General features: G+C 41.3%; 1 protein-coding gene across 1 annotated transcript in view; it reads right to left on the minus strand.

Annotated features, from left to right (window-relative positions):
- TMEM135 (transmembrane protein 135) overlaps window positions 1-25537 on the minus strand; it is a 247697-nt gene that overhangs the window by 27480 nt on the left and 194680 nt on the right. The window contains exons 7-10 of the mRNA XM_056128830.1: window positions 16305-16346; window positions 12288-12434; window positions 9351-9420; window positions 116-283 (exon numbers count right to left, since the gene is read on the minus strand). Of these exons, the coding sequence (XP_055984805.1) occupies window positions 116-283; window positions 9351-9420; window positions 12288-12434; window positions 16305-16346 (427 nt within the window). The remainder of the gene's footprint in view (window positions 1-115; window positions 284-9350; window positions 9421-12287; window positions 12435-16304; window positions 16347-25537) is intronic.

Raw genomic sequence — 25537 nt, forward strand, 5'->3', positions numbered from 1 at the left:
TGGGCCCACTCGAGCAAATTGACAAACGAGAGGACAGTGCTATAGTGCTATAGTTCATTTAACAAGTCATATTTGTTATTTCCTACTTTTAGTTTCGTTATCTGAAAACTCTTACCTTGTATATACTAACAAAGGAACCAAGGAAAGCTCCAAGCTGGAAGTTTTCTTTATTGTAGAAGAGAGAGAAGAGTCGCGATGGCTTTGTAAATAGATGTCTAAATGCAGAGGGGATCCGGAGGCAGCACTGGATCAAATAGCCCACACTAAACATCCTGATGAAACCCTAGAGAAAATGTGAGAGGAAATATGATTTGCAAGTCAATATTGATTTCATAGATCTGATTTTACTATCTTAGAATAGAAAAAGGTTTTTAAACACAATCATAATAATTTGCAAAACTAAGTCTCAAAACCTGAAACATAATTGTTTTTTTTTTTTTTTTTTGCTTTTTGGGTCACACCCAGCGACACACAGGGGTTACTCCTGCTCTGCACTCAGGAATCACCCCTGGCGGTGCTCAGGAGACCATATGGGATGCTGGGAATCAAACCCGGGTTGGCCACGTGCAAGGCAAACGCCCTACCTGCTGTGCTATTGCTCCAGCCACTCAAAACATAATTTTAAGCACTCAGAAAAGGTGACAAAATCTTGGAGTGAATATACTTTCTTTAATTTTATAATCATGTTTCGGCACCAAAATTCCTTTTCTTGTATTTTGTTGACAAAAAACAGCATCTAGAATTGCTAAGCCACACGCAAGTTGCAGAAAATAAAAGCAATAAAATACAAAGGTACAATTAATACAAACAAATGCTTTAGTAATTTTTAATAGAACATTCTTAATCATCAGAACTGGTGGGATTTCTTTTTCCCCAAACATCACTCCCTGCCTTCCTTTGACAGAAGAGTAATTTTATTATTTGTTTAGAATTCTGTATCAACTTGTTAAATTTTTGCCATGCTAGGAATCAAATCACAGATCTACTACTAAGCTACATCCTAGGTTTCAAGTTTTAAATTAACTTTTAAAATACATGAGTCATTGGAATTTCTTTTGGGAGTGGAGTGATAGCATAGCGGGGAGGGCATTTGCTTTGCACACAGTTAACCAGGGTTCGATCCCCAGCATCCCATATGGTATCCCAAGCACCATCAAGAGTAACTCCTGAGTGCAGAGCCAGGAGCAACCTCTGAGCATTGCTGGGTATCCAACAACAAAAACTAAAACACAGATCTGTATGTCTGTGTTCAGGCTGAAGCATTGCTAAACAAATGTTGGCTTTAAGAAACCCTAAATAAAGTTTGAAAAAAGCAAATCTGTTCTAAATCCGTATTTGCCACCAATGTTTGCTTCCTTCAACCATTTGTAAATGCACCAGAGAATGGAGAGGATGATCAATGTTGGCCAATTTCCTCCAGTATTTTTTAAAGTGAATGTTAAATGCCACTTAATATGCAAAACTTTCAATTAGTAAAAATAAAAAAGAGCACTATTTAGAAATCATTTCAATTAATACTTGATTCTACCCCTACAGGGAATGCAAAATGACTACATAGCAATGCTCATCTGCTACATGTAAAGATGAGATTTATCAACCAGTGCTCTCTTTTATAGAAAAGTTTAATTACTATGAATAAACATTCATCAACTTATCTGAAACTACCAAATGCTGGTCAGGTTAAATACAGAAATTAAATTAGCCAGTTCACACTTCTTTTTGGGGGAGCTCTGGGCTGGTGGAGCTCAGGCTTACTCTTAACTCTGCACTCAGGGATGATCCTGGCTGGACTCAGGGTCCAGATGGGATGTCAGGATCAAACCCACATCAGTCACCTGCAAAGCAAATGCCCAACCCACTGTATATTCTCTCTGGCCCCAGAGATGATCACAATTTTATTTCACTTGATACTCTCAAAATGTTAATGTAAGAACTCACAGTTCCCACCGCCATATGACCTAACAGTCCCACTTTGGGGCAGCTACCCTGAGCACAAAATAAACCCTCTCAAAAGGACATATACACCATTATTCATTGCTGTACTCAGTACAATAGCTAAGATATGGAATCAACCTAGGTGTCCAAGGACAGATGAATAAATTATGAAGTACATAAATACAATGGAATACAACACAGCAGCAAGGAATGATGAAATCATGCAATTTGATTGGAATATGGATGGAACTGGAGTGAACCAGATGGAACCAGTGGTTGGAACACGTCGAGTGAAGAAGAACAATTTACATAATTTTGAGGGATCCATTTCTCCCTCCATTCAGTTGCCCTTTCCTGAAATTAGGAAACAGTCATTCAAACTCTCTCACGCATCCCCCGATGCTGGGAAGTCAACAGAGCAGAGCAAACAAGGTTCTTCCCTTCATAGAGCTCACATGCTCACTGGAGCAGGGAGGAGCAACAGGCCCAGAGAACAGTGGAGGGCCTTCGGAGCGCCTCCTTGCAAGCACAAGGTCACACCAGTTAGAATGTCTGGTGTCATATGTGAGCTGAACATGGCAGTGATGTCTCGATCCCTGGCACAGGCAACATCCAGCTGCTCTTCGTCAGGCATATGTGGGCACCAAAAAAATGGGCAGGACCCCGAGGCCAGCAAAGTCACAGCCTGTGTGTTCCAACTACTGTCACCGTGCTGGGTACACGTGCAAGGATCGCAGCCTGTGTGTTCCAACACTGTCGCCCTGCTGAATACACATGCAAGGACTGCCACACGACCTGCCACTCAAGCACCCAGAGCATCACATCTGTCACGGGTGACACCACGATCAAGTCTAGCAACACAATAGCAACAACAAGGAAAGAGGGGAGAAAATAAAAATAAGAGAATAAATTTTTTAGAAGGAATCACTTAATCACTTAACTTCTCGTTAGTCATCGATTTGCTCAAGCAGGCGCCAGTAACGTCTCCATTTGTCCCTGTTGCGTGCTAGTGTAGCCCAATGGTATCTGTTCGCTCAGGGAACATGAAGAGCCTCAAACCGATCGTTCATGATCTTGACGAAGAAGTCTGACCATCTGGTAGGTGGGCGGCCACGCGGTCTTTTGACATCCCGTGGAATCCAGTCAGTAACAGCTCTAGTCCAGCGGTCGTCTTTAAATCTCATTACATGACCAGCCCATCTGATTTTCGACACCTTGGCAAATGAGACAGCGTCCCTGATCCTTGATCGTCGACGGATGTCAGAACTCCGGATTCTTTCTCTCATTTGAGTGAAACGTGATATTCCAAGCATAGCTCTTTCTATTCTTCTTTGGGAGACCTGAATAGCGTTCTCATCTTGTCTGCGTAGGGCCCAGGTCTCTGAGGCATATGTTAATGCAGGAAGAATAGTGGAATCAAAGAGATGTGCCCGGAGCCGGAGGTTCTTCGTCCTCTTAGCTATTTCTTCGACGTTCTTGAAGGCGTTCCAAGCCGCTCTCTTCCTCCTGCGCAGCTCGGGTGCCAGGTCATTTGTCATGTTGACCTCTCGACACAGCTGTTGCATTCGGAGATGGTTGTTCCATTGAGAGCGAATGGGGCGTCAGGAACGAGGCTGTTTCTCATAAACATTGTCTTCGTAAGATTCAGCTGTAGTCCTACCTTTCCACACTCACGGTCAAAGTCGGCCAGCATTTGTGCCGCTTGGCTGATGTTTGGTGTTATTAAAACAATGTCATCAGCAAAGCGGAGGTGGTGTAGTTGCCGACCATCTATCTTCACTCCCATTCCTTCCCATTCCAGTTATCGCATGATGTTCTCGAGGGTGGCACTGAAGACTTTTGGTGAAATGGTATCACCCTGCCGCACCCCTCTCTTGACATCAACGATCACTTCTTTGTAGAATGGTGAGATCCTGGTAGTGAATCCGCAATACAGCTCACGGAGGATCCTGATGTATTGGGCTTGAATGCCCTGATTGGCTAGGGCTTCAATGACCGCTTCCGTCTCAACAGAATCAAAGGCCTTCTTTAAATCAATGAACGTTAAACAGAGCGGCATCTTGAACTCCCGAGAAACCTCAATGAGCTTGGTTATCGTGTGGATATAGTCGATGGTGCTGAATCCTTTGCGGAATCCGGCTTGCCCGCATGGTTGTCCTTCATCTAGTGTTCTGCCAATCCTATTTAGGATGACTCGAGTGAACAACTTGTAGATGACAGACAATAGGCAGATCGGGCGATAGTTGCCAATGTCATGGATGTCTCCCTTCTTGAACAGTAGTACAGTCCTGCTGGTTTTCCATTGGGACGGAACCTTGCATTCAGACAGGTAGCGAGTGAAGAGCCGAGCCAGTGTATTGATGAATACTGACGGCAGGTTCTTCAGGTATTCAGGTCTGACCCTGTCTGGGCCGGGTGCTGTTTGTTTCTTTACCGACGAAATGGCGTGTCGGATTTCGGAAGGGAGAACGTTGGGAACGACATATCCATCCTGTGGAATTTGGTATGTTGGCAAGTGGACATGGCTATCAAAGAGATTTGAGTAGAAGTCATGGATAATCTTCTCAATTGCCGTTCTGGAGGATGTGATGGATCCATCAGGACGTCGGAGGGCAGTCATCTTGGTCTTGTAGTTGGCGAAGGACAGGCGGGCCTTACGAATACTTTTCCCAGCTTCTGCCGCATCTACCAGTACTTCTGCTCTTTTCTCTTTGAGGTTTTCCTTGATCGCATCTCTGCACTGCTTTGTGAACTCGGACGTTAGCTTGCGGTTACCTGAGGCATGCGCCAAACCACGCTGGCGAATTAGCTCAAGAGCTTTCGAGGACAGGTGATTTTTTGTGGCTATCTCTCTCTTGGCGTTCCTCGCACATTCATGGAGGTGCTGAACCAGTCGATCATATTCCTCGTCAATGCTGTCAACAATGGCATCTTCCCATGTTGCCGCAATAGTGCCAAAGAGTTCCCAGTTGGTGGTCGTTCTGGAAGTTCTCTTTTTGAACTTTGCAGCCCTTTCTCCCCGCTCTGTGATGTAGAATTTTGCACGAAGGAGACAGTGGTCCAATCCCGTTTGAAATTTTGGGACAACAGTGACATCGGTCAGGCAAAACCGTCGATTGAATATGATGTGGTCTATTTCGTTGTGGAAATGTCCACCGGGAGACTCCCATGTCCATCGTTTAGATTCTGCCTTCTGGAACTGTGAGTTGCCATGAATGGTCTTGGTCGACATGATGAACTCAGACAGTCTCTCACCCTGTTCGTTCCATTCTAGGCCATGGGTCCCGATGTGAAGTTCTTCAGCTGATCTTCTCGGTCCTATCTTGGCATTAAAATCACCCACAATGATCTTGTAACTACAACTGGTCTCATTCACCTGACCCTGAAGGCTTCACCGACATGGCAGCACTGAGAAGGATGGAAAGGAGAGGCCGACAAAATCTCAAGGCCGACCTAGGCTGCCACAACAAAGGAAGACAAAAATGATCGTCTGTACTTTCAATGCACGTACGCTAGCATCAGATGCATCCATCGAGGACCTGATGGTACAAGCGCGAATGATCAAGTACGACATCATTGGTCTGACCGAGACAAGAAGGCATGAATCTCACCATGCCGTTTTCGACACTGGAGAAGAATTGTTCCTCAGAACATGCGATAAAAGAGGTGTTGGAGGCGTCGGTGTCCTTGTCAACACAAACTTGGCCAAGAGCATTGATTCATTCGAATGCCTAACAACCCGAATCGGATGTTTACATTTGAATAGATGTGGCTCACTGCCTGCAGTTTCTATCTTCGTTGTCTACGCACCAACATCTCATTATGATGAAAGAGAAATCGAGAAGTTCTACATGGAGCTGGAGAAGTTCTATAAAGAAGACCACACCTTCTACAAGATCATTGTGGGTGATTTTTAGAAGGAAAGAAGTAAAAAATACATAGAAAATCATAGATTATAATGAGTGTAATGAAAATAAGGCACTGGAAAAGAAATCAAGAGTCTAACGTAGATTTAATGATAAATCTAGTGATGACTTAGTGGTAAACTATTAAAATTCAGAAGTTAGTATGAGGAACACACGTCCAAGCTGGGACAGAAAGTGTAAAGCCGAAGACAGATGGGAGGCTCTGAGGAATCCAGGTAGAGGAGCTGGTGTTTAGAGGGAACTGTGACTCTATGAACAGGACCTGATTAAACTCAAAGACATGATTTCACATGAGCCAGTGCAATGATGAGGTGTCAATATTTTTTTCAATACTCGTGCAAATTTCTCTTCCATGGCTCTCTATGGAAATGTTCTCCAGTTTACATATAAATTTGCGTTTTATAATACTGGTGCACATCTGAAAGAATGAAAAGATTTTCTTCATTGCTTGGAAATTCTCCCCATCTACTATCACGCGCACCCTGCTAGATGTTGCCAATGCTTCCAGAAGTGTCCTATCACAGTGGAGCCTGAGGGTTACCTGTGTAAACCCTGGAGGCTGGGCCACTCTCAGGAACCAGAAGACTCTGAGGATGGTAGCGACCCATACAGCTGAAATGTGGAGATCAAGGAACAGAAACCACTGTACAACTGGCAACCTCTTCTTTTGGTCTTAGCCCCGGTGTCTCTGTGGGCTCTGGAGGGAACCCCATCAACCCAGGGCTACGCCTCCACTCACAGCTCTAGTTCCAGTGTGGGAGAAACCCTCCTTTCCAGAGAAAATGCCTTGGATGATGGACATAACCCAACTCTTACCATCGGCCAAGTGGAGCTCAAGTATTTGAGGAAAGAACATAAGTTGTTAAGAGCACCAGAATGGTTAGAGTACCATCTAAAACATAATTTCTAGAAGGTGGTTCCACCCCCCCCCCCCACCATCTGATGTGTGATGTTGACAGCAATGGAAACAAATTGGTTCTGAGAGTGGGGAGGGTGGAGGGTGGGGGTGGGCACTGGGAACTGTGGGGAGTGGAGGGGGAGAGAGGGGTGGTCGTTTTTTTGGGTCTCACCCAGCGATGCTGGGGGAGGGGGTGTTGCTCCTGGCTCATGCACTCAGGAATTACTCCTGGCGATGGTGATGCTCGGGAGACCATATGTGATGTCAGGGATCAAACTGGGATGGCCCATGCAAGGCAAACGCCCTCCCTGCTGTGCTATCCCTACAGCCCCCAGGGGGATTGTCTTTGCTGGTGAGCAAATTCAGCTACCTCAATGTCTTAACAAGTCAACAGCTTTCCAGGCCCAAAACCATGCCCCAAACAGGGGGTATGGTGCCGCCAGCAGGTCAATCTGTGAGTGCATCAGCAACCTGATGGCACTGTCAGGCTTTCAGATATCCCAAAATTGCTGCTGTGCCTTTGGCCAGACCCCAAAAACTTGGGGCAAAGTTTACCAAGAAAGTAAACGGCCAAAAGTTAGGTATGTGGGAAACACACCCACAAACCACCTCTGGCTCAGCTATATAATTGGAGGCATAGCCTCTCTGGTTCCTGATCGATCATGCTTGGCCATGATCCCAGAGACTCAGAAATGAATCTTGGAACCCAAAGGTCTTTGGCAGAAATGCGTCCTGTTCCTGCAGTAGGTTACTGGGGCTGGGCCACTCCAGGTGGGAATAGGTTTCATGCCTTGGCCTGTTCTGCATGGTGGCTCAGTGACCGCCATCCTCCAGAGGCCACTAGACAGTCAGGTTTGGGCCTGCAGTCACGAGACATGCGGGGCCTCACCAGATGGGGGTGGAACCGGCCCTTTCCTCCCCATCCCAATGAGACCCCAAATCGCCGCCTACAAAAAGCCTCTCTGGCTCCTGATCAAGCTGATTAAGGGCCATGATCCCAGAGACTCAGAAACAAATCTCAAAACCCAGCAGCTTTTGGCAGAAATGCATCTGGACTGCATACAAGGTGGCCACCGCCTCAGAGCTCATTGGAAAGCCAGGTATGAGTCGGCAGTGATGGGGCAACTGCAGTTTCATGGGAAGGGGGGCTCATACCAGCTCGTTCTTCAGACCTACAGAGGTCATGAGTTGCCCCCCACGAGCGGCTCTCTGGCACGGCCATGACTCCAGAGGCTAAAGGACTTAATCCAGAGCCCAGGAGCTTGTGGCAGAATAGTGAATGGACCATGCGTTAAACTACAGCACCATGCCTCCCTGGGAGGGTGTTGCTCCCTTCCACCATCCCTCCGGCCCCCCAGCAAGGTGGCCGCTGCCTCAGAGCTTATTGGAAAGCCAGGTATGAGCCAGCGGTGACGGGACAACTGCAGTCTCATGGGAAGGGGGGCAGTACCGGCTCGTCCTTCATGCCCTACCAAGGTCACATGTTGCCTCCCCCCCACCCCAAGCGGCTCTCCGGCAGAGCCATAACACCAGACGCACAGAAACCAATCTCGTAATTATCTGGCTCTTTGCAGAAATCCAAAATCACGGCTGCGTGACATTATATGATTCTCATAATCAGCTACAGAAAACAAAGTATTTCACAATGCCTTTTCAGCAATTCTGATTGTGTGTGTGTGGGGGGGGGGGATTCTAAACAATAATGGTGCATCTTTTGTCAAAATAATGAATGTAATCAATATAGAGAAGAGTTAAGTGGAAATCATCTGCCTCACAGGCATTAGGAGGGGTGGGAGGGGGTATATTGGGGTTCCTGTTAGTGAAAAATGAGTACTGGTGAAGGAGAGGTGTTTGATCATTGTATGACCGAGACTTAAACCTGAAAGCTTAATAACTTTTCCCACAGTGATTCAATAAATAAATATAAGAAGACAAATAAATAAATAAAACTATGAAAAAAAAAAGTAAGGTGGAGTTCATGCTCAATTCAGCTAATCAGTGTCTGTATAAATAGCAATACTCCTACACAAACAAACAAACAAACAAAAACAGCTGAACAGAGGTGCGTGGCCTGTATGCGTGACCCCTGGCCCACTGCACCCCACACAGTCCCACTCCTTGTTCTAGGAGGTACTGCAATGAGAATATGTAACAAAGGAGACATCTTAGGAACTTTTTTCTTTTTGTTATTGTTAATTTACCTTCCTTCCTACTTCATAAATCTTAAATGATCAAAAAATTTTAAATAAGACAATTTTAAATCGTTTAAGGAAATACTAAGTGAAAATGGAAAGTTAAATTTCTCAGAGGTTTGGTGAGGTGTAGTGCTAAACCCAAGAACTTTGCCTGCCAGGCAAACATTCTAACACTTAATTACTGTCACTGTCACTGTCCTCCCATTGTTCATCGAATCCGGCGGGCCCAACACTTAATTACAATCCCAGCCTATTCATGGATTTCTTAGTCCTAAAGTCAAAATGCAAATAATGACCCTTTACTTTCAAGTCTTTCATTTACTTTGAAACACTCTCTTCATAAATTCTTTCTATGCTATTCCACAGTTAATAATATAGATATTTTTGTATACTTACTTTAATACAATAAGAGATACAGTTATCTTCATAATGTTTGCAACACCTATGCCTCGGTCCATGTTTACATCTGAAATTACATCAAAATTGAATTATAATCAAAATGTATGTCCTATGGCTCTATTTACAACTCTTTAAATGGCCAGAGGGACAGTGTAGTGTTAAAGCACATGCCTTGAATGTGGCCAACCCTAGTTTAATACCCAGCACTTCATATGGTCCCCTGAACAGGAGTGGTCCCTGCAGCCCTGAGCACAGAGTCAGAAATAGCCCTTGACCGTTACTGGGTATGACCCACAACTAAAATAAAAAACAAAAATAAATGCTTCAGCTAAGAAAGAAGAAAACATTACTCACTTAACTCTAAATGTGTGTCTTTGGTTTCTTAGGAAATAAAGAAGCATGTAACAAAGATAATAGCAGTGTCCTCCCATTGTTCATCAATTTGCTCAAGAGGACCTAATAATGTCTCCACTGTGAGACTTGTTACTGTGTTTGGCATATCGAATAATATATATATACACATATATATTATATGTGTATGTATATATATATTCTTCGCTGTTCAGTATTAACACATTGTGTAAAATATGTGATTGTAGTCAAAATATTTTAATGTGAAACAGATAAACCATATTGATAAATATTTGTGACTAAACACGAAACAATGCATATATTTTCTCTCTACTTTGCCAAATCTTTTGGAAGTTTTAAATTACTTAGAGTATATAATGGTCATAAATCACCCATGAAGTCAGTACTTGAGCAAAAGTTCTAATGAGAATGTGCTCATATTACAGGAATTTATACTTAATTATATTTGCTAGAAAACATCTGGAAAAGAAACCTGATATAGTATTAGAATTTAAAATACTGTTCGTTTTTAAAATAAAGAAATAAATAGGTCATAAAGGAATTCAAGGGCATGTTGTGATTTAAGAGAAAACCAGTCCTTTAGAGTTTAATAAAGATTTTTGCTGGGAGGACTACTGTTCAAAACTCAGTTATTTGGTAGGCTGATTCTAATATGATTCCCTTTAAGCATTAAAAAGTAAGCAAAATACTACCATGGGTTTAGTGCTTTCCCTTTCTCCATGAAGGGTGCACTTTCCAAAGTAAGTAGACTCTTTTAAATCTCTTCAGACTACAGTTAATTACCTTCATGGTTGAAACACATGAACTCTTTCCTGTTTATAAGAATTTAAAGAGTGATATTCTCACTCCGTATCCTAATTCCACTTGCAAATTGATTATAAAACCTTTTCCGTAATCTAATAATTCTGCCCTGCAGCTGGAGTCCAGCCTTTCCCGGTCACGGGTGACAGCAATGTTCATAGGAACCATGGCTCTTATGTCATTAGAATGACATGACACAACTGGTCATGTGAGGCTGCTGAGTGACTGCAGCTGGCACCTGAGAAGAGGTAACGGAGAAAGGGCTGCCTCGTGTAAACCATCACTCTTCATATTTCTAAGTGTCCTCTTCAAAGACATTTCCTAGCCACTGCTGCTTGCTCTACAGAGAAACTGTTACCCTCCCTCCCTGCTAGTGAAATTAAATTCAGAGAACAACACTGCCATTGAATCTTTCCTGTGTCTCATTCAAACAGCCTCCCTAGCCCCGTGCTCCCAAGGCAGCGAGATCCCCTGCCCTACTGCCCATTGGGGCGCCCTTCCCTTAGGGCTCTGAGCCAGGTGCTGTGATGGCCCCGTGAGCTCTGATGCCAAAGGCACCATCCCCATCACATACCTTCTCAGTCTTCTTCAGTGTCTGCTGACATCATTCCCACGAGCAGTGGAATCCTTTCTCCCTCTTCTACAGGAAGGCAAGCCAAACTATTCTGAACTTGCTTATCAAGTTCTCTAACAATTACTCCTGCATTTACTATCCCTTTCCTTTTACCTTCATTAGGGGAAGAGTTTTTTCAATTCAGTTTAAAAAAAAATTCAGCAGAATCTGTGAGTACCTAATCAGTGCTCACCTATGTGGGAAACTCATGTCATCCCATTTACTGAACACACACTCCTTAATAAAGATTGTTAGCATCAGTCAACCCTTGAGGACTCCAGCATGTGGACTGGCTCAGTCACTTGTCATAAAGCTGGCAGGTGCAAAATGTGCGTGAAACACAGGCTTTCTAATTTCTAAAAAGGGCTTAACTGTCCAGAACTTGATCCTCCAACATTCTCTACTGCCTATACATTCCACACAATCTAAAATATCACCAATAAGATTAGCTTTACTGATATTCTAATTTTGTTATTAATTTTCTTACATATCTACAAAGAAACAAAAGGAAGTTCTATTAATATGAAATAGATTTCATTGAGTAATGTACATATTTTAAATCTTTTTATAGATTCCTAATCATTACTATTCTTGGAAAATGTTCTTTCCTTAAAGTTTGTTCCTCATCATTCCTATATCTCCTTGAGTCTCTCTCAGAACTTTTCTCTTTTCCACACTGAGCAAATTCAATTAGCGCATTTGAATCTATTTTCTATTTTTTTTCCTGCCTTTTGGGTTACACCCTGCGATACACAGGGGTTACCCCTGACTCGTGAACTTAGGAATTACTCCTGGCAGTGCTCAGGGGACCATATGGGATGCTGGAAATAGCATGCAAGGCAAACGCCGTACCTGCTGTGCTATCGCTCCAGCCCCGATATTAATCTATTTTCTAAAGTCTTTCATTCTAGCCTCCTGAAACTCTATGATTTGAAATAGAAAAGTATTTCAAATTCATGTGGCTCTATTATTAAGATGCATGATGGCCTCTAGTCCTCCAAGAAACAACATTCACTTTCCATAATGTGCCTTTTGAAAAAACACACACAGTTACCAATGAGATTATCAATTCCTAACTGAAAACACATTGCCATGGCACAGATATATTAAGTCGAAATGCGCTAATATAATATAAAATAAAAACTCACACTGAGTCCACAAGTTTCCTGACCAGTGCAATTATATTCATTCTTCTTGCTCTTTCTCCCTGCTTCTCAGCCTTTGGTTCTATTCTTGTGTATGCTGTTTCTGGGGAAGAAGAATGTGTAGGAATTTCTTCCTTCCCAACAATGAACCTAAAGGAAAGAACATATTGTGAGCCATTGCTCACCTTAAAAAAATATAGTGAGAAAAACCTTTTTTATTATATAGGAACGAATATCTGAGTATCTTTTAATGTTTTTCACAATTTATATAAAATTCAACCACTACCCTTTTAAAAACTAAGCTTTTGAAATCTGAATCCTCAGAGGCATTAATGGTTGTTTGACAATGACTGTGTTTTAAAAATCAAATTAAAACCCAGAGGCTTTTGGCAGAAATGCGTCTCTGCCAAATGTGAAGAGACATGTGGGGCCTCACGGGATGAGGGTGGAGCTGGCCCTTTCCTCCCCACCCCAATGAGACCCCTTCCCCACTCCAATGAGACCCCCTCCCCACCCCAATGAGACCCCGAATTGCAGCCCATGAACGGCCTCTCTGGCTCCTAATCAAGCTGCTTAACGGCCATGATCCAACAAACTCAGAAACAAATCTTGGAACCGGGCGGCCTGAAATGTGTCCGGTCCCCGCAGTAGGTTACCGGTGCCAGGCCACCCCGGGGAGAAAGGGTTCTGTCCTTCTGCCTGCTCCCCCTTGGTGGCTCGGTGGCTGCCATCCTCCAGAGGCCATTAGACAGTCAGGTTTGAGCCCCAGTGATGAGACACGTGGGGTCTCATGGGATGGGAATGGAACTGACCCTTTCCTCCCCGCCCCAACAAGATCCTGGGTCATCGTCTATGAATGGCCTCTCTGGCTCCTGATCAAGCTGCTTAACAGCCATGATCGCAGAGACTCAGGAACAAATCTTGGAACCCAGCAGGTTTTGGCAGAAATTCCTCCAGATTTAATTGTTAAAATTTTGGAATTCCAAAACTGCATGGCCACTACTGCAGCTTTGCGACATCATATATTATTTGTAATCAGCAATAGAAAACAAATTGTCTACAGTTGCCTTTTTGGCAGATCTGAGTAAAATCCCAAATTATAATACTGGGTCTGGTGTCAAAATACTGAATGTAATCAAAGTATAGAGAGAGTAATGTGGAAATCATCTGCCCCACTGTAGGGGGAGGGTGTGGGATGGGGGGGTATACTGGGGTTTTTGGTGGTGGAGAATGGGCACTGGTGAAGGGATGGGTGTTTCATCACTGTATGACCGAGACTTAAACCCGAAAGCTTTGTAACTGCTCTCATGGTGATTTAATAAATGAATTTATACAGAAGAAAAAAAATAAAAAGGTGGAATTCATGCCCAATTCAATCACCCTAATCAATGGCTGAATAATTAGCAATACTCCTACATTAAAATAAAAAATAAATAAATATAAAAATCAAATTCATCAGGTAAAATAGAGGGAAGCACTTTTATTAGTCCCCTTTTAACTCAGGCCACCACTTCATTTATTTAATACTTACCTTAAAGTTTTTTTTATATTAAAAAACTACTAACAGGTATCTACTAATATATGATAAAAACCTATATGTTTTAAGTTCACTGGTAGTAACAATGGAATGTTTCTGGGTTGCAATTGAGTAAAACAGAGCAAAATAAAGGGAGCTAAAGAAGGAAAATCAGAAATGCTCAAGAGTTTACATACTCACATTATATCTTTAGAAAATCTTAAATCTGATGTTACCCCTAATCTCCTTCTTTCTCGTGGAAAAAAGCCAATGTCCAAGAAAAGTCATTGTTCTTATCTCATGAAAACTGGGTTTTATTTTTCCAAAGATGATGCAACTCATACAGTACCTTTACTGTGTGAGTCATTGTCCTTATAAAGATTAACTTTCCTAAGAGAACTCCACCTGCTAAATTTACACAAAACATCATACAACGGAGATAAAACAAGGGATCAATAATACTACACCAAATTCTAAAATATGGGACCTTCGACAATAAGACAATTTAAGGATTTGCAATAAAGAGAAAGAAAAAACTACTGCTCATCAACAACTGCAACACATTTCATTCCACCAATTTGGTATATCTAGTTTCTCAACTTGTTAAGGAGCATGCAAGGAGATTTGTCACCACCTGGCAGCTGTGCGTCCTTGGTGACTACTGTTGGCCCCAGGGAATGTGGTAGTTCACTGTGGATATGCCAGGCATATTTACAGTCTGATTTCTGCTCCTTACAGCAGCAGAAACAACAGGATGAAAGGAGGGTAGAACTGTTACAGTGACATCTCCCATTACTGTTCATAAAACTGCTACAGATCTGACCATCTCAGTTAGAGAATGACTTCCTGGAGAAGCTGCTGCCTGGCCCCAGGCCCCAGAGTCAGCAGTCCTTTCTTCCTAGCTGTTCACAGTCTTCTGAGAGCCCTCAGCACGGACACCTTTGCTCAAGTGACCCATGGAACTGGAGTTCGTAACAGTGAGAACCACTTCTTTGCCATTATACTCACTTCCTGCCAGACAGCCTGGTATACACTGTTTAATACATCAAGAATGAATATAATAACAAGTAGCATTTACCATAGGAGACGAAAGCTGTTTTAAAAACAACAACAACAACAAAACAAATATTAAAGCATTTAACCTTCCTGGCTACACTATGAAGTAGCTACCATAATTTCCATGAAAATTAACATGGAAAAGCATCTGTCCATAGCGAATGGTGTCAGTAATTATTTAAACCCAGAACTAATTCTAAAGTCTGGGAGAACCCAGACCTTAATTTAAGAAATCAAATTACCAAGTTATGTTGTAGATATCTCTCTCTTTCATTCTGGGGTGTGTGTGTGTGTGTGTGTGTGTGTATGTTTGTGTGTGTGTGTGTCTGTCTGTCTGTCTGTCTCTTTCTCATTAAATTCATCATTGCTTGGGAACTTCCAATTGTGTTATGGCTTATGGTATCGATATACAAAATTAGTATACCCTACCCCTAAAGTGCTCAAGACCCTCCACCACTATCTCCTTTGCTCTTTCCCACACCCTATTACTTGGATAACTGGTTCTGTATTCTAGTGCTAAAGTTTTATCACTGTTCATTCAGCGCTGTTTATGTTGAATTGCCAGCACCTCATCAGGTATCCTGAGCAAAGAACAGGAACAGTACCTGAGCACTGCCAGATGTGGCCTCCAAACCAAGACATCTTATAGTAAAACAGACATATAAGTCTCTCTTTAGATTGAAGTTTACTCTTATTTTTCTCTGCTGTGTTTGCACTAAATACAATGCTGGTAATCTTCACTAAGCACCTATCATATGTGCATTGGAAAATAAAATACACAATATTTATGACATAACCGGGAAAAGCAGTAGATTTGGGTACATATATAGCCACTGTGAAATACTAAATTAAATTACGCAAACATTCTAAGGCCTGATTTCTCTGTCATGTCACATGAAAATAAAAATACTCATTGTACAGAATTGTTAAGAAACGTCATTTTCAAAGGTATTTGGAAATGCTTGGTGTAAAGTATGATATAAATACAGCAGTAACGCTAACCAACTTTCTACAGTGTCTACCATGTGCCAATCACTAGTAAGATAGAACAAAAATAAGATTCCGGTGACTTTAAGTTAGAAGCATCCAATATCACGTATTTCCTTGTGCAATAGAACTGTGCTGAAGAAGTCCATATCCTGATACTACAATTAACTATGTGACTGTTCACGTACAACTTTTTCTGATCTCCTTGGAGAATTATTACAATTCTTTTGATATATGCATGGTAGGAGGCGCACAATGAGCTCCCCAAAATAGCTGTGAACTGATTTTCAGAAATAAAAATGTAATAATGACTCTTTTTTAATGAAATACCCCAAATTCTGTGGCTCTGAAAGTTACTTTTACCTTAAAAATGGAGTCAACAATCATTTATTGTAATTATGTATAAGTTTTTTGAAAATTTTCAAATCCTCTAGTAACATGAAAATAAGTTTTTTACTCACCTAAGTGCAGAAAATGTAAATCCTTTCAAACCATCTTTGCACCTACAATAAACAAAATTTATGTTAAAAATATTTGGAAATATAAAGTAATATGTTAGAAAGAGAGCATTTTTCCAAAAATGTTTTTCAAAAGATGGAATTATTTTAGGACAATAATCAGCCAAAAACAGTAACAACAAGTCTCACAATGGAGACATTACTGGGCCCGCTCGAGCAAATTGATGAACAACAAACGGGAGGACAGTGACAGGAAGAGTGAATCAGAATATTACAAATGGTTAAACAGGCAAGAAACAATGGCGTCACCTTACACAAAATGATTAAAATGACAATATTCCTATGTCGTATTCACATAATTCTTAAGGGTTCCATGTGGGCTGAAATGAAGGCTGGGATAAAATGGTTTTCATTCTACCAAGCCCAGGAAGCACTTTGCTGTGGAGAAAGGGCTACTTAATACACCTGCTGGGTATTATGTACAGGTCAGCTCGAGGCCCGACTTTCCCCTTCTTAGTGGCGCCCCTTATTAACTCTGCAGTGAATGCACAGGTCGAGGCCCGACTTTCCCCTTCATAGTGGCGCCCCTTATTAACTCTGCAGTGAATGCACAGGAATGCAGAATTGGCAGGAACAGCATGCTTAGCTGGCGCTTTAACTTCTGGGTAAGTCAAATCAGATGGAGTAACAGAGCAAGGGGGACAGGATGGGTGGGAAAGGGGGAAAGCATAGACAAAGCATTTCAAATATTATTTGGGGACCTTTATATGTGCAATTATGCTTACTCATATTGTAGCTCTATGAACAGGTATTTCTATATTTTACAAAGATGTGCGACTGTGCATGCATGCACGCACACACCTTCCCAGAGTATACAGCAGAAAATACTTCATCTAATATGAAAGTCATCGTTTTCTTTTAAGTCTCCTCCTAAAACACTACATTCCTTTTAACTGAAGAAGGATCGAGAAATTAATCAATTAAGAATCAAAGAATCAAGGCAATCAAAAAGAAAAAAGATTCTTAGACCTGCTGAAAAAATAAAGATTTTTAAACTGGAACACTGCTGTACTAGTCTTACTGACCTATATTATAATTATGATCACCTTGCTAAAGAATCCTGGATTATCTATAATCAAATTCCTTAGAGCAAGCTACAAATACTAGCACACAACTCTGCTAATGTGCGTGAGTGACATTAGATACTCCTGGATTAAAACGACTGCCTCTCTGCCCCCGCACCATGAGTGGGAGACCCGTATTAGCCATTAACCTTGTTCAATCCCTGGTACCACACATGGTCCCCAAACCTGCCAGGAGTGATCCCTGAGCACAGAGCCAGTAGCAAGCCCTAAGGACGACTGGGTATGGTCCCCAAACCAAAAAATAAATAAGTTACAAAATAAAAATACTACCCCAAATATAACTGGAAAATTCTTCTTGAGTCTTTTATATTAACAGTTACAAAGGAAAAGCACAACATATAAGAAGCTATAAAAATATAAATATAAAAATGTAAATAAAATCAGAAACCTCATAATTTTAAACATATACACTTTTATTGGAGGATACATTTTACAAAACCCATAGATTTCATTCATGTGCACAAATCTTTCTAAAAGATTTAAAAATTCATTTCTTAAGCAACATAATCAACTTTGTGGACAAATTAACAGTAAAAAATGTAACCATAAAGTTTAGTAACATGCTACATCCCACACAAAATGAGACTAAATGCAAAATAAATCATGCTAACTTTAAAATGTGAACAGAAAAATTTCAATTAAAATTCTTAAACTTGTATTTTCCATCTGAAGTATTTCTCAGTAATTTGAAACCCGGAACTGTGCATTGCTAGAACAGTGGAGTAGTGAAGAGACAGACTGGGAGCCAATTGGCTAGAAAACAGAAAACAGCAGGTGGATTAAAAGATTATATACCTCTGGCAACGCATTTTTGATCCCTGGTATGTTGCTGATTAAACACAGCTATTTATATCTGTGTAAAGCGGAATAAAGATTTTGGTTTTTGCTTTTGTTGCTTTTTCAGCTTTCAGGCTAAGGGTCGAACCTGGGCATCCACAAGCAGAGTATGCACTCAACCCACTGAACTATCTCTCTGGCCCTGAATAGGGGATTTTGACAACTTGGATCAGTCACAAATGAATACCTGTACCTTAAACAATAAGTTTAATTGCAGACTAAATATGCAAAGGTAGTTTTTCATATAAGAGGACATAAATGCAATCTGCAATTTCATTATGAGAGGAGTTTGGGTCTTTCAGCAAACTTCAAAAGTACAAAAAGTAATAAACTATTGCCATAAAAAGAATCTTCAAAAATCACTATTGCATCATATTTGGATACTAAGGCCACTGTCTCAGCATTACCTAATTATGTATACTATTGTAATATCTGTGTTCAATAGAAAAGGTCTGATATCAAACAAAGATCTACACAAGGCAGATTTCTTATAAGGTGCCTCACTATTATCTGGACTTGGTTATTATACTGTTAACAAAATCACATTCCTCATTCATGTGCTAATCAAGCCTACTACTGATCAATTAACTATAATTGAATGCCTACCATGTGTAAGCACTAGTGTAGGGTCTAAGGGTTTTACAATGCACAATCCTTTCATACAGCTGACATTTCATAAAGTTCAACAAAGATCATTTGAAAAAGTAAAAATGTCATAAGAGATAGCTGCTTTTCATGTTTTTTCCTTGACAAAAAACAAAACTGGTTAAAAAAAAGAAGTCATACAATTAGGCCTTGTTATTTTATATTTTACATTATTATTTACATTATGGTCAAGAAGAGCCACTATAATGTGATATTTTTGATGATATCCTGACGTAACAGTGGCAAAATTTCACGAGTCTGAGGGACTCAAAAGAAAAAGAATTTATAAATTATTATACTTTTAGTTAAGAAATGAAAGCAAACCCACATGCAAAAGAACAAAAGCAACTGGTGCTGGCGCAGATATGGGGAGAAAGGGACTCTCTTTCACTGCTGTTGGGAATGCCAACTGGTTCAGCCCCTTTGGAAAACAGTATGGACGCTTCTCAAAAAATTAGAAATTGAGCTCCCATTTGACCCAGCAATACCACTGCTGGGAATATATCCAGGAGATGCAAAAAAGTATAGTAGAAATGACATCTGCACTTTTATGTTCACTGCAGCACTCTTTATAATAGCCAGAGCCTGGAAAAAAACCCGAGGATTCGAGAACTGATGACTGATTAAAGAAACTCTGGTAAATCTACACAATGGAATACTATGCAGCTGTTAGAAAAGATGAAGTCATGAAATTTGCATACAAGTGAATCTACATGGAAAGTATCATGTTAAGTGAAATGAGTCAGAAAGAGAGGGACAGACATAGAAATATTGTACTCATTTGTGGAATATAAAGTAACAGAATGGGAGACTAACACCCAAGAATAGTAGAGATAAGTACCAGGAGGATTATTCCACAGCTTCAGAAGCCGGCCTCACATGCTGGGGAAAAAGGCAGCTCAGATAGAGAAGGGACCACCAAGTAATGGTGCTAGCAGGGCCCACTCGGGATGGGAGATGCGTGCTGAAAGTAGACTATAGACAAAACGTGATGGCCACTTAATACCTCTATTGCAAACAACAACACCCAAAAGGAGAGCGAGAGCAAAAGGGAATGCCCGGCCAAAGAGGCGGGGTTGGGTGTAGGGATGCTGGGACCATTGGTGGTGGAAAATGGGCACTGGTGGAAGGATGGGTACTTGATCATTATACGACTGAAACACAAGCACTAGAGTCTGTAAGTCTGTAACTGTACCTCACGGTGATTCACTAGTAAAAAAACAACTGAAAAAATGGTGCCTATTATAAATAAAAGACAAAATCTAAAATGAAAAAAAGAAATAAAAGCATAAAATTTACATTTACTGAAGTGAGCAAAGACTTTCAAACAAAGAAAAAGTTGGAGGAGAAAAATCTAAAGTATTTTTTAGAACACATTAAGTTTGAGATGAATATTAGCTAATTAAATGAAAGTATTAAAAAACAAGCAGCCAATTTGGGTTTAAATAAGAGGTGTGATTTCTTAATAAGCAGTAATTCAATACAAGGGTACTGACAGTCATCTAGGAAATAAAGGTAGATCATAATTTATAGAGCAGAAAATATCTTCTACAGAAGAAAAAAATTCATTTCCCCATTTAATAAATAATTTTTCTATGAAATGTGGTCTGTGCAAATGACAATGACTAGTAGAGCTCAACTGAAAATTATGAAGCTTCTACATCTGTAAAGTTGTGTGATAAAGTATGACAAGAAATAAAGCCACAGGCAATAAAAGGAGCATGTAAAAATTATCAGTAGTATTATATCAAATAACTTATTTGAAATAAAAGAAATTACAGAGCCTCTATACTGGAATTATTTGGAGAGTATTACAAGTTCAGTATACTATTAAAATATTACTGTTCACAAATGACAATGAGTACAATCTCAGAAAGACCTTTTGTGCCCTTAACAGGAAGTATAAATGATAGTAAAAACACTTTTCCCACAAAGATCATGTGTCACCTGCTTAATTCCCATGAAATTATGTCCTTAGAACACTTGCATTTTTATTACAGTATTTGTCCAGTAGATGTCACTAGTAAACCATTTTTGAAGAATCTGTAATTCTTTGATATTTGTTTAATATTCTGTTGAATTTTTTTCCTTAAAAAAATATTCACAGGCATTAATAATGTTCCTTAACCAAACTGCATTATGTTGCTCTGTCACTGTCACTGTCCTCCCATTGTTCATTGATTTGCTCAAGCGGGTCCAGTAACATCTCCCTTGTGACAATTGTTACTGTGTTTGGCATATCGAGTACGTCACGGGGAGCTTGCCAGGCTCTGCCTGTGGGCGAGATACTCTCGGTAGCTTGCCGGGCTCTCCGAGAGGGGCGGAGGAATCGAACTCGGGTCGGCCATGTTGGCTGCTTGCAAGGCAAATGCCCTACCGCTGTGCTATCACTCCAGCCCAATGCTGCTCTAAGTAAATATAATGTTAGTTATGGGTGATAATCCTGTTCCCCAAATCCATCATTAATTACACAGTTACAAAAAATTTTAAGAACGTGCTACTGTTTTTAAAAACAGACAATTACAGGAGCTGGAGAGACAGTACAGCAGGTAAGGCATTTGCCTTGCATGAGGCCAACCCAGGTTTGATGGCTGGTACCGTATGTGATCCCTGAAGCCCCACATGAGTGACCCCTGAGCAGAGCCAGGAGTCACCCCTGCGCACAAAAGTGTATGGCCCAAAGGTGTTCACAACATAATTTTTTGATGATATAAATTTGCTTCCTCATTGTATGTTCTCTGGGCTGGACTAATAGCACAGTGGGTAGGGCGTTTGCCTTGCAAGCGGCCAACACAGCCGACCCGAGTTCGATTCCTCCGCCCCTCTCGGAGAGCCCGGCAAGCTACCGAGAGTATCTCGCCCGCACGGGAAAGCCTGGCAAGCTCCCCGTGACGTATTCGATATGCCAAACACAGTAACAACAAAGTCTCATGATGGAGACGTTACTGGGCCCGCTCGAGCAAATTGATGAACAACAGGAGGACAGTACTGCATTGTATGTTCTCTAATAAACTGAAAATATTTCCTAATATTTATAAATAAAAACCAAAACATTGATTCTGACATATTTGTCTTCATTTAGTACATATAATGGGTCAATGAAAGATGCACTTTTTTTCACTGAATCACGGTGAGATCTAGTTACGAAGTTGTTCATGACTGGGTTTCAGTCACACAATGTTCCTGTGCTCACCCTGTCACCGGTGTACATTTCCCACCACTAATGTCCCCAATTTTCCTCTTACCACCCCCACCCAGCAGTTTGCCTCTATAAGAGGCATTTTTCTCTTTCTTTTCCTTTCTCTCTGTCTCTCTCTCTCTATATATATCTCTCTCTATTCGCCTTCCCCGGGGAATTATCGTTTGTAACACAGGGACTGAGAGGTTATCATGTTTGTCTCTTTTTCTGCTTTCAGCATGCACTTCTTATCCAGAGTGATCATTTCAACCTATCACACTGTTACAGTAGTCCCTCTCTATTCTAAATGCCCTCCCCAATCACTGTGGCAAGTTTCCAACCATAGACCAGTCCTCCTGACTCTTTATTCTACTGTCCTTGGGTAACAGTCTCATACTCATGGCACGGTCACGGTCCTCCTGTTGTTCATCAATTTGTTTGAGCGGGCCCAGTAACGTCTTCATCGTGAGACTTGTTACTGTGTTTGGCATATTGAATACGTCACGGGTATCTTGCCAGGCTTTGCTGTGAGGGCAATATACTCTCGGTAGCTTGCCGGGCTCTCCAAGAGGGGCGGAGTAATCAAACCCGGCCGGCTGCGTGCAAGGCAAACACCCTATCGCTGTGCTATCGCTCCAGCCCAGTCTCATACTATGTTTTCTATATCCCACAAATGAGTGCAATCATTCTAGGTCTGTCCCTCTCCATCTAACTCATTTTTCTCACAGCATAATACTCTCCATGTCCAAAGGGTGCACTTTATAGGGAGAGAAAGACTTCAAAGAGGTTAAGCTACTTGTGTTGAATGTGGCTCTCCCAAACAGCTTCTATGAGGCACATATCTTCCTAATACCAAAAGCAAACAAAGACACCACTACCAACAAAAAAAAATAACCTATAGGCCAATATCCCTGATGAATACAGATGCGAAGATCCTCAACAAAACATCAGCAAATAGAATCCAACAACTCATCAAAAAGATCAAACACCACGACCAAGTGGGATTCATCACAGGGATGCAAGGATGGTTTACTATTCGGAAATCAATCAACATAAACCATCATCAACAAAAGTAAAGATAAAAAACATATGATCATATCAATAGACGCAGAGAAAGGTTTTGACAAGATCCAGCACCTGTTTATGATGAAAACTCTCACCAAAATGGGTTTTGAGGGAACTTTCCTCAAGATAGTCAAAGCCATCTACAACAAACCCATGGCAAGCACTATCCTCAATGGGGATAAACTAAGATCTAGGACAAGACAAGGGTGCCCACTATCACTACTTCTGTTTAACATAGTACTGGAAGTACTTGCAATAGACATTAGGCAAGAAAAAGACATTAAAGGCATCCAGATAGGAAAGAAAGAAATCAATCTCTCACTATTTGCAGATGATATGATACTGTAGCTAGAGAATCCTAAATCCTCTACCAAGAAACTCCTAGAAACAATAGACTTGTACAGTAAAGTCGCAGGCTATAAAATCAATGCCCAAAAATCCATGGCTTTCCTATATGCAAATAATGAGACAGAGGAAAGTGACTTGAAAAAAATAATCATGTTCACAATTGTGCCCCAGAAAATCAAAGACCTTGGAATCAGCCTAACTAAAGAGATAAAGGACCTCAACAATGAAAACTACAAAACGCTACTCCATGAAATAAAAGAGGACACGAGGAAATGGAAACATATCCCCTGCTCATGGATAGGAAGAATTAACAACATCAAAATGACAATACTTCCGAAAAGCATAATACAGATTCAACGCTATAAGGATGCCCATGAAATTCTTCAAAGAAATAGATTAAGCACTCCTGAAATTCATATGGAACAACAAATGCTCACGAACAGCTAAAGCAATTCTTGGGAAAAAGACATGGGGAGGCATCACCCTCTCCAACCTTAAACTCTACTACAAAGCGGTAATTAAAACAGCATGATACTGGAACAAAGGCAGGGCCACAGACCAATGGGACAGGATGGAATATCCATACACACAACCCCAATTGTATTAACATCAAATCTTTAATAAGGGAGCAAGAAATGTGAAGTGGAACAAGGAATGCCTCTTCAACAAATGGTGCTGGCATAACTGGACAACCACATGCAAAAAAATGGGCTTAGACCTCGACCTAACACCATGCACAAAAGTCAGATCAAAATGGATTAGAGATCTCAACATCAGGCCAAAATCCATAAAGTACACTGAAGACAAGGTCGGCAAAACCCTCCACAATATTGAAGCTAACGGTATCTTCAAAGACGACACTCCACTGACCAATCAAGTGGAAACAGAGATAAACAAATGGGACTATCTTAAATTAAGAAGCTTCTGCACCTCAAAAGATAGTGTCCAGAATACAAAGACAATCTACAGAATGGGGAAGGACATTTACCCAATACCCATCTGATAAGGGGTTGATATCAAGGATATAAACAAAGCACTGGTCGAACTCTACAAGAAAACATCTAACCCCATCAAAAACTGGATTGATGAAATGAACAGAAACTTTCTCAAAGAAGAAATCTGAATGGCTAAAAGGCACATGAGAAAATGCTCTTCATCACTAATCATCAGGGAGATGCAGATCAAAACAACAATGAGATATCATCTCACACCACAGAGACTGGCCCACATCCAAAAGAACAAAAGCAATTGGTGCTGGCGCGGATGTGGCGAGAAAGGGACCCTCCTTCACTGCTGGTGGGAATGCCAACTGGTTCAGCCCTTCTGGAAAACAGTATGGATGATTCTCAAAAAATTAGAAACTGAGCTCCCATTTGACCCAGCAATACCACTCCTGGGGAATATATCCCAGAGAGGCAAAAAAGTACAGTCGAAATGACATCTGCACTTCTATATTCATTGCTGCACTATTCACAATAGCCAAAATCTGGAAAAAACCTGAGTGCCCGAGAACAGATGACTGGTTAAAGAAACTTTGGTACATCTACACAATGGAGTAGATGCAGCTGTTAGAAAAGATAAAAAAGGTAAAAGGTAAAGGCCCTCCCGTTGATCGTCGATTTGCTCGAGCGGGCCCAGTAACGTCTCCATTGGAGACTTTGTTGTTACTGTGTCTGGCATATCGAATACTCTCGGTAGCTTGCTGGGCTCTCCGAGAGGGGCGGAGGAATCAAACTCGGGTCGGCCATGTTGGCTGCGTGCAAGGCAGACGCCCTACCCGCTGTGCTATTGCTCCAGCCCTGGGGAATATAAAGTAACAAAATAGGAGACTAACACCCACAAAGAGCCGAGATAAGTACCAAGAGGTTTACTCCATGGCTTGGAGGCCAGCTGCACATGCTAGGGGAAAAGGCGGCTCAGATAGATAAGGGAGCACCAAATAAAGGGTGTTGAGAGGATCCACCCAGGATGGGAGATGCATGCTGAAAGTAGACTATAGACCGAACATGATTGCCACT

The sequence above is a fragment of the Sorex fumeus genome, unplaced genomic scaffold (genome assembly GCF_029834395.1).
Source record: "Sorex fumeus unplaced genomic scaffold, SorFum_2.1 ptg000069l, whole genome shotgun sequence".
NCBI lineage: Eukaryota > Metazoa > Chordata > Mammalia > Eulipotyphla > Soricidae > Sorex > Sorex fumeus.